Source organism: Nomia melanderi, chromosome 1 (genome assembly GCF_051020985.1).
Source record: "Nomia melanderi isolate GNS246 chromosome 1, iyNomMela1, whole genome shotgun sequence".
NCBI classification, from domain to species: domain Eukaryota; kingdom Metazoa; phylum Arthropoda; class Insecta; order Hymenoptera; family Halictidae; genus Nomia; species Nomia melanderi.
This window is the reverse complement of record NC_134999.1, coordinates 16,493,692-16,504,381: the sequence shown is the minus strand read 5'-3', so window position 1 is coordinate 16,504,381 and position 10,690 is coordinate 16,493,692. Positions and strand designations below refer to the sequence as shown.

The 10,690-nt window shown below is 44.7% G+C and overlaps 1 protein-coding gene across 4 annotated transcripts in view; it reads right to left on the bottom strand.

Annotated features, from left to right (window-relative positions):
- Positions 1–41: 41 nt before the first annotated feature.
- LOC116429465 (uncharacterized) overlaps positions 42–10,690 on the bottom strand; it is a 77,445-nt gene continuing 66,796 nt past the window's right edge. For all 4 annotated transcript variants that reach the window (XM_031982445.2, XM_031982446.2, XM_031982448.2 and 1 more), the window contains 2 exons: positions 6,769–8,351; positions 42–4,296 (listed from right to left, as the gene is read on the bottom strand). In XM_031982445.2, coding sequence (XP_031838305.1) covers positions 3,963–4,296; positions 6,769–8,222 — 1,788 coding nt within the window. In that variant the 5' untranslated portion in view covers positions 8,223–8,351 and the 3' untranslated portion in view covers positions 42–3,962. The remainder of the gene's footprint in view (positions 4,297–6,768; positions 8,352–10,690) is intronic.

Sequence of the window (10,690 nt, the reverse complement as noted above, 5' to 3'; positions counted from 1 at the left end):
CGAAATAAAAGAATCGAAAGGATCCGTGGGAAACTGACAGGTTCTCTCGTAATAGTTTATTAATATGCCAACCGACTTTTCAGTGTATTTACAATAGTAAAACGAAAAGGTCGATCATCGACTGAGCTGAGAGGCGTGTCTAACGGTTTTAGGCACATCGATTTTTCGGTTTCGCCCGACAAAAGCGTTCCGTCTCCCCAGCGAATAATCGCTCGCATTTTTTCCCATCGGCACTCGAATGCCGCGAATACCGCAGGCGAACGTTCCGGCCGAAGAAAGCGAAACCGAGCGTGTAAATATTCGTTTTAGACAGGAATATAGATATACATATATATCGTCATCAGTCTGATCATTGAAACCGGTCCGCCAGAACAATGATACTCACACACGCGCGCGCGCGACTAATCGCATAATAATAGAAACCTAACCGGTCGATAGAACGCATAAAAGACCACTGTGAGCATAAATATTCTTTATAAAATAGACATGTATATTATATATATATATTTATATTAAAATAAATATATATATATATATTTATATTTGTATATATATATATACCGTTCGTTTGACGAGTAAAGTTCGTTTAACCCCTTGCCGCACGATTTCCTATGCAACTATAATTTGTTTCACCTACTATTAATTACTTGAAATTGGAATTTTCGTAGAGATTGATTACAAATGACGGTGAAATATCGATAATGTCGATGTACAACGAGTAACATTGATTTTCGGTAAATCGAGCCAGCTTTTATTAAGAGTCTCACTCGTGATTACAGGGCGGAGGGTTAATGATTAATAATAATTGTTTAACAACCATGGTGGAACGTCAATCGCGCTCTCACCCACGCTGCAAGAACACAGTGCTTCCGCGACGGCCGAGCGGGGTCGATCGTATCGTGTAGAAAGCGATCGAGGTTCACCATGCCAAAAAGAACAGAGACACGGGTGGAAAGCTTGAGTCGTTCCACGGATGCACTTTCGTTCGCTTCTCGAAACGATATTCTTGTCGACGGAACGAGTCTGTACGGCTCGCGCGAGATTGCAAGTCACCGGCAGAAATTGAGCTTCGGTGGTTCCATTGAAGAATTCTCGTGCGAACGAGAATCGAAATTTCAATCAACTTCGATCGATCAAACTGTGTAATACCCGCGAATTATTTATGAGTCCATTGTTTCCGGAAACTCTTGTTAGAAGTTTCGAACAATTCTCGCGTTTTCTTGTTTCAACGCGATGGGAGACGTTGGAGGACAAAGGTTTATCGATATTGAAACGCTGAAGGCTTTTTGAAGCTTTTGAACAGTTCAGAATAAATATTGATCTTGTTCTTTTACGATTTTGATACTTGGAGAATCGTGTAAAGTATCACAGTTTCGTAGAGTTGATTAATTCAATTGAATTAACCCTTTGCACTCGAGGGCGCCTTTCAGTCGCCATTTGATTTGACCTAAGAAAATTGTAAAATTTAAAATTCAATATTAAATTTTTATATAACACATCAACACGTGGAACGCCGAAATAAAATAGTTGTATCTCTTAATTTATTCAAGGTATTTCTTTATGTTAGTTGTAAAACACATCATTGATATTTCATCAGAAAATAATGAATATTCGTTGAGAAAAATATTCTCGAGTGCAAAGGGTTGAAATAATAGCAAATTTAATCGGCAAATCTGCTCCGTCGAACTTAAGTACCGTGGCGTCGGGTATCAATTAAAAGATGGCGTATGCCGAACGGAATTCCTGAAAGGCTCGATCGCATAACTTTTTGAGGCCCGTACGCGTTGACGCGATTTATTTCGTGTCGTCCTCCGCGTACGTGACCGGACTTAATCGACTCGACTCGTGCATCCCTGGAACAAGAAGCTTTCGCAATGCGCGAGTGGTCGTGGGATTTTGGGACGAGTGCAGCGACTGGTTTACAGGAAGCTCGAAGCCACGCTGCCGATCGCAGACTACGGACCGCCATTTTCGTGCCCGCGGACGGATGGTACATAGAAAAACTCGAGGAACAATTGTAACTTCTCGTGTCATGTAATAATTAGAATTATTTATAATTATCTGCCGTTGCTCGAGAGTCTTGTGCATTATTGTCTTCACTTATAAGACGTTTATATAATTACTTATAATCGTCGACGTTAATTCCTTCCGATACGAGGCACGTACAATATTAGAATAAGCATAATCTGTTAACTTCTATATTAATTATTGTCTAACCACGCGAAGATTTCTATGTCTACTTTAAGGCTTCCTTTCTCGGTAGAATATTAGTTTCTGTATATCAGGACTGCGCTAGTCCAAAAGGCACGTACACATTGACTTCTATCGATAACAATCTACGTGAAGCAATTAGAGTCTTTTAACCTTTAATCCCCGTGGGTATAATTTCATTAGCGAAATTTATTTAAATCACCGAAACTGTAGGTACTCGGCAAACATTCAGAGAAAACTAGCTTATGAATCGACCGATTTACAGTTTACACAATCCGTGTTTGCTGTAAACATTGCATAACCGCGGTCTAGCCAGATGTCTCTCCGGCTTGTGCACACGGAATCCCGATAATTACTTTCAACGTGCCGTCCACGACGTTTCAGAAACTTCGTCGTCGACTCCTGCGCAAGCGGAACGTTCGTTTTCAGTCTTTTCAATGAAATCTCGGGGACGGTCGAAAATCCGCGACAGGCAGCGTGTCTCGCGCGGCATTCCCTCCCTTCTCCCATTCCGTCCAGTCGTCGTTCCTCCCCGTTACCCGTCAAGAGATAAGAGACAAGGGAAGTAGTCAAAACGCGAGTTTCTAGTCTTCGCAAAGGGTAAGTCTAAGTAGCGCTAAAGGATAGATCTCAATTAAACAGTATCGTCACGCGTCAGTATCATAAATGCGTACTCGTGGTCTACGTAGTGTAACGACGAGCGTCGGTCGGCGACGCGAACCGAACCGATCGATTCACGCCCGTCACCGATCGCTCTAGGACGAAAGAATGGCTAGACTTAAGGTACGATCGAAATGCTCGGAAAATTCTTGCCATTCCCGGCACGTCTCCGCGCGGCTGGAGCGGCACGAATTTCCTGATCAACCGGACCGAACGAGGCTCGATAATTTCGTGCCGCTCGCGACGCAAGCAACCACGCGGAACCCGGCACGAATCGCTCGAGCGTCGCACGCTAAGTTTACGCAAGTCCGACGACTGAATGCTAAATACAAGCAAGGTCGATCCTCGCGAACCCCTGCCGATTTAGCCGTGATCGCGACTGGCAAATCGAGCCTCGTTTCGCAAAATCTCGACCGCAAATGGCGTTGCGCAAGTCCTTGGAATCGTCGCGGACACCCGATACTTTTTAGCCGGAGGACCGCTCGCACTTTTCACGGAACACTTCACAAACCGGTCACTGATCCTGCTCGGGCGAGGGACGACGTTTCCCAGCGACGTTTTCGGCCCTACCATCGCGACGCTCGATTTTATACAAAAAAGACAATCGCCACGGTAGAATTATGATCTGACAAGGCTGACATTCGCAGGAACTAATCGATCCATCAGAGTCTCTGTGAACGTTGCTGGAAGCGATTCTAGTATTTCGAGCTTCGCCACGACTTTCTCAGGAGCTACCCCGGTTGGCATTAGACACGGTAGTCTAGGAAATTTCAATACAATTTCGAGAGTAATTCGATCGTATCTTCGAAGCAACGCGGAGGATCCAATTTCGATCAGAATTCGATCGAAACTCGTGGCAAACTGGAAAACTAATCCGGCGAGGTTTATCTCTACTGTCGCAAACTCCATTCGATCGCACAGCCGTCGAGCTTCGTCGAGCTTCTCTTCGCTGTTTCCAGAGAGTCCAACGGAAAGCAAGACGAAAAGCGGCCGAAATCTAGCGAAAGTCTCTATTCCAACAGCTGAGGAAGCTGCGGGGCAGCTGGGAAAGGAAAAGTGGCGGGTAGCTCGAAACTGCGCGTCACTTCGCGCTAGCTGGGCCTGAAGAATCCCAGGCTCTCGAGTGTCCTGGTGACCCTGTCGATCAGCTGGTCCCTGTACCGCCATATCGTCGTATCCAACACGCTGTTCTCTCTGTACTCGACGCAGGTCTTCTTCAGGGACTTCACGCAGTCTGCCCGGTAGTGCTGCAGCTGCGCGTCTTCCGTCTCGATCGGGTAGCTGGTGCATCCGCCGCCCAAACAGGCCAACGGGAAATGGTTGTGCAGGGTCACCACTCTTTCCGGGTTGTGGAAGCACTTGATGTATTGGTTCGGCTTGGTGAAGTTCTTCGAACGGTACACGTGCTGCAGCATGTGCATGTACCTGCGAACAGACAGTCGTGTTTTCTGTGAGGACACCCTGTGCGTGGCGCGATGCGCGAACCGTTCTTCGAAATCCGTCGAAATCGGAGGAAATGGGAGTGGTTTTGTGGGGTGGACTGGCGTTGCTCTGTGAAACCTGACGCGAATGTTTGAAACGTTTCACCTGGTAGAGTTCAAAGGAACATGTACGGTATCGTAATAGTATATTAGCTTGTTCTAATTTGTTAACGAGTTGGAACAACAATCTATGCTTGAAGTTGCGAGCATAGTTTCTGAATTGAGGAAAATTTGAATTTGTGATTTGTAAATTAAGGAAAGTTCATTTCTTTCATTACTGATATGTAATAAATATATAAATGGTTTTAGAATTTAACACTAGAACTACCGAGCAAACTTTTTGAAATTTCTCTGTAGAGACTAATTGGCGTAACTATTGAAACTTCGATTGATCACTGTAGTTTTTAAAAACAGTTTCTCTAGTAATTTCTCAGAGAAGCATCCGTTGTCTTTACATTAACTGGAAAAATGAAATTTTTAATGCACGATTTTGACAAACTTATTCTTCCGTTTCGCGTTGGAACCCCTTCACCAAGTGAAACGGACTTTTCTCTACACTCCACCCAATCGCTACGTAACCGAATGAATCTAGGTGAAGGTCAACTAACGGAGTCAACGAGGTTCAATGTCACCGGGATCCCCGAGATATCCTCATCAAACATTCAAACAGGCCGCGCATTCTCGGTGGAACTTCATCGGGAATAATTGATTCCTCCCCTCGAGGACCACAGCAACGTACAGCGGCCGATCCCGGGATCGTTAACACGTTACGCAACGCGACAACGGCGTCGTAAGGGTCGAGTAAGCAAGTAACTACGGTAGAACCTTGATTATTCGATTTAACCGGGCGACTAACAGTCCAGACGAATACAGTCCCGAGAAGAAATTCTTCGAAACATGTTCGCAGGATTCGATCGTGCACGTTTGAGCTACGATTTAACCCTTTGCGGACGAAGATTCTCTAAAGTATACAAAACTTTCTGTAGATTCTGCCAAATCACACATTGAATAACTAAATAATATAAAATAAAGAAATTATGTACTGATTTCTTGCTGTTTGAGTAGTTGAATCATTTGTTTGCAACTTAATCTTACAAACATGAATGTTTGACCTTCGCAGGGTATCGACATTCTTACACAAAGGGTTAACACGTTGAACGCCGCACGATTTTGCTGAGAAAAATATACAAAATGAAAATGTGACAATTTATGTAATCGGATTATGTTATTATTATTGCAGGTTTATCCTGTCGACTGTCACTGCTTTAGGCGGTATTACAGTTGAACCTCGATTTACGCGGTACATTGAAACACTATTTACGCGGTAGTTTTTACGCGATCTGAATTTAGTAATAGCGAATAAAATATACTTTCGTTTTCTAAAATGTCATTATTATTTCTTTCGTTAAGCTATGCGAAATAAATATTTCAATATTTTTCCTCTTGCACCGACAGGCTCTCACGCGATTTCCGTTCGCGTGAAACGAGCCCACGTGGAACGGATTTTCGCGTAAATCGAGGTGTCTTGTAATATAGGAAAGTTTTCAAATAACCACCGTTTCGAATGAATTCTAGTGATTCGATTCGGCAACGTGTTAATACATTAAGGACCGCTAAGAAATCTATAAGACACGCCTAGGACCGCACGTTTTTGGGCAAGCTTGCACGTTACTAAAATCCTCACTTTTTTATTTATGAAGCAATTTCTACGAAACTTTCAGAAATTGTAAAATAGGATGTATTTCAGGCAATTATTAAAAAAATTGGTTTTTAACACGTTCCGTGCCACGGAAACTCTGGTTATATTTTGCTTATAAACTGTATTGAGTTTTTCAATAAAATAATAAGTTATATTCAAGTTTCTGGTGGTTTTTATATATTTTGATATTGCTTCTTTATGTTTTCACTGCTTTGTAACGTATACCATGTATCCATTAAAAATATTGTCTTACAAACGTCGGCGTGTACCACATGTGGTACACGTGGCACGGAACGTGTTAATAATTATGATAAAAATTTATTTCAAAATCAATTTCATCAAAGTTTCTAGCACCTAAACCCTTTGAGGACGAATGTCGACAATTCGATCAAACGAAATTTTCATATTTGAAATACTAAGCTGCAAACGAATGATTTAATTACTTGAATAGCAAGTGACCAATGTATAGTACCCTTTTTTATTATTGTTTAAGCATTCGATGTATAATTTAGCTTCATACGTTGCAAGCTTTGTGTACTTTACAAGTCTTCGTCCGCAAAGGGTTAAAAGTATGATATATAGTATGCAGCACGAGAAAACTCGTGAGCGGTCCGTGACAGATGGGGCGCGAAACACGAGAAAACTCGGTCCTTAATGTGTTAAGAATCCGACTGATCCATCACCTATCTCATACGAGAGTCCCTAGATCTTACTCACTTCGGTATATCCTTGAAGAATCCATGAGAGTGAAGCAGGTCGTCGAGGAAGTATACGTTGCGCACGTTGTAGGAGGCGCGCGTTTCGTTCTTGATCTTGAACGCCTTGGTTAGTACCCTCTTCATCAGGTCCTGCCAGGTGGCGTCCTTGACCGGCATGATCACCTCGTCGACGTCCAGCAACGCGATGTACTCGTACTCGTACATATGCTTGTAGAGGCAATCGTTGTAGGGTATCAGCTCGTTCTGTCGCTTGTGGTTGGTCTTCTTGGTGAGGTACATGTGCTGGAACGCGGGCACGTTGGGCTGGCCGCCGGGCAGCGTCAAAGGGGTCACGTGCACCTTGCCCAGCCTCTGATAGTGATCGAGCACCTTGGTCACGTTCGGGTGCACCTGGAGCTGATAGAAGAAGATCTTGTCCGCGCCGAGCAGCGTGATCAGCTCGATCCACTCGACCAGCCTGACGGACAGGTCCTCGTGCAGAAAGTCCAGTCCCTTCACGCACACCGCGAAGTCCTTCTTCCTCTCCGGCTTGTTATAAATCACCCGTAAATTATTGCTGGGAGTGTCGCAGGGCTTCTCCACCATGGACACCGAGGCTGGCGGGCCTTTCAGCCAATGGGACTGCGGCACCTTGCAGGCGATCACGTAGGGCTGATAGATCCCCTGCTTGTAATTGCCCCATTTAGGGTACCAAATGTACTTGTACTCCAACGTTTCGACCACCTTCGGCTCCCTCTCGCCGTCGTACCATAATTGGCAGTGCGTCTTCACCGTGGGCTCTATTCTATCTATCATCCCCACTATCCTGATCGCGGGCCCGATCTTGGAGAGCTTGCGGCGGTCGTAGAAGGCGCCGAAGAACTGGAACGTTCCGTTGCTGGTCCTCATCGTCTGCCAGTAGACATTGTTGAACTCGATGTCGTAGATGGACGGATACTTCAGGTTCGAGCAGCTCTCATTTCCCTTGGACTTGCTCTGCGTTTGGGAGCCGGCATACCTGCTGTTCTTGCTCCAGTAGGCTAGAGGCAGGCTCGGCAGCCTCTGTTCGATCTCCTGGATTAGCTCTTCCTCGGTTTTAGCCGGTCTCTTGTCCAGCAGAGGCTCCAGGTCCAGTGGATTCTTCGTTGGCCCGTTGGACAGGGTAGTCAGCGTGGTGAGGACACCCGAGCCAGCTGAATTCGAGAAACTCGAGTCCGCCGGAGACCTCTGCAGCAGGTACCGCGAGAGACCGAGGCTCGAGGAGCCACGGTTATTGACTAGCACCTCTCGACGCCGGTACACGTCGTCGACCAGGACGTCCGCCGACGTGTCCTCGCCGGTCGGCGACTCCCGCAGGCTGTTCTCCACGTGCCGGAACTGGACTGCCGCGATCATTACCAGCCCCCAGGCGAAGACGAAGACCAGGGCGCGCCTGGCGCATCTGGACCCGCCGCCACTGCATCTCTGCAACATCTTCTGGCGACTGTCGGTCGAGTTTTAGCCGCGGATCGATTCAACGCACCCCGTCCCTCCCTCTGGTTCGCGTCTCGTTCCCTCTTTCTAGCCGGGCTCGACTCGCGCTCAAGTGCCAAGCCGTTGCGTCTGGAACATGAACGATTGCGATTGGTCAAATGAAAGTCACAAACAACGCCGAGGGGAGACCGGATGTGATATCGATCTTCAGGGAAATGCCGAAGAGTGCTGTTAATTAGTACTGGATGGGTTAGAGCGAGACACTCGGCTGGTTTTGTTCCGTGATTATTGGGGTTGTCGAGGTAATCGGTTAATTGGAGGGAGGTACGATAATTTCGAGCGTGAATTGCAATAGTGCCTCGCGTATCTGAGAGATGGTAATTATTGGTTAACGGGTTGAGGGAGTGGAGATGAAAATAGGTGAACGTAGAAATAGGAATGGAAGAGTGTGCAGAAGAGGGAAAGAGAAGTGAGAAGAATAATGCAGTTCGCATTAGTCATTGTCTGCCAAGGCCGGTAGCACTGACTTTCAGGAATGGTAATCAAACTGTCGCAACAGTCTGGGCTAGGTTTAAGCGCGCGGAAGTAGAAACTTTAATTATCTAGTATTGACACTTTGAAGATTTGGAATTCAATATGAACTACTGGTCAGTATCGGAAACGTATTTTTACAGTAGTATAGTTCACGTAACTAACGAGTGATTCGTATAATAACTTCCTTTCTATGTACTTATCAATTCTAATAATATTCGAATGGCCTGGGTTAGGTTAAACTCCCACATGTGTACGTATTACACGCGTATCTAAGCTGGAATGTGCAAATGACAAGTAACGCATTGTATGCATTATTTAGAAATAATAACGGTAACGTAGAACAGTAATAATTTATTCAAAAACACTGATACAAGTTGGATACAAGTACTTCCAAGTAGTTCGATAAGAATGTAACATTTTACTCGTATCTACTGTATGTTTATGCAAAAGATACGAAGACATCTTCAACGACTCCATATTTTTGGTTATCCCAGACGATGTACCGAATTATCTTCCGAAAGATAGCGCCGAAGATAAAAGGAAGTATCAGAGACGAAAGTTGCACCGTGCAAGTTGCTTTCCATGTGATAATGAGTAAATTTGCGCGGCACTAAAAGTGTTAAATCCGCGGCCGAGGCACCGCGGCGGGTTTTCGCAGTGTCCGGAGCCGCAAGAGTAAATAAAATAAAGTCGTTTGGCAGCGGGGATGGCGATAGCGTCCGGCGCCGCGTGAAAGCCACCATGTTGTGTGTCCGGCGCGGCCACCTTGACACGATCGACTCGTTCCGAATGAATTTTTCCTGTGTCTATTCCCGGTGCCTCTTATCGCATACCGCCGCGATTTTTTCACCGTTCATACGGGTTCCGCGCGCGACCGCGCGGACACAGACGCAAAAGTCATTTGCATCTCGCGAAGGGTCAAGGATAGAACTGCGTCGCCGCCGAACACGTGACTCTACGCGCCGCGGATCTTATCCAGGGAGAGAGAGGACATCGAATGATATCGGCCCGATACGATATCGTTCTAACAAAGTTCAATGACCGGCGATTTTGCGAGTTATAATTAGATCGTCGGGCCTTGCGCGTTCGTGAGAGGTTTAGATATGCAGATTTGGAAATTGGAAATTGGGGGTTTGGAAGTTCGAACTATTGGGAATTTGAATGTTCGGAAATATGAATGTTTGAGGACTTGAACATTTGAAGATTTGTATGTTTGGAAAATTCAACGCTTGAAGATTTGAACGTTCGAGAAGTTGGACGGGAATTTTGGACGCTTAGGAGTTTGCATACTTGGACATTTGAACGCTTGAAAATTTGAACGTTTGAGAATTTCAACAACTGAAAATTTGAATGTTCGAGAACTTGGGCAGGAATTTTGGAGGCTTAGAAATTTGAATATTCGAAAATTTCTACGTTTGAGAATTTGAATGCTTGAAAATTTGAACGTTTGAGAACTTAAACAGGGATTTTGGATGCTTAGGAGTTTGAATATTTAAAACTTCGAATGTTTAGAAATTCGAACGCTTGAAAATTTGTACGCTTGACAATTTGATTGCTTGAAAATTTGTACGTTTAGAACTTCAACAATTAAAAATTTGAACATTCGAGAACTTTGACAGAAATCTTGAAAGTTTAGAATTTTAATATTTGAAAATTTGAACGTTGGAAATTTGTACGTTTGAAAATTGAAACTTGTTAGAAGAAATCATTATCTGCTTCTATTGGGTTCACGCATAAATAATTTCCGTTTCACTAAAAAATATGAATGTCCATGCAAATTCACAGCTTGATAACAACGATCGTTAACCGGGAACAGGAAAAGACCTTCAAGTGTCTTACGGCCGCTACGCTATGCCTCGATTCCTCTCCTTCATTAACCAATAAAGAAAAACACTCCTGGATCCCGATTACCAAGGAGGAACTCCTCGATTACC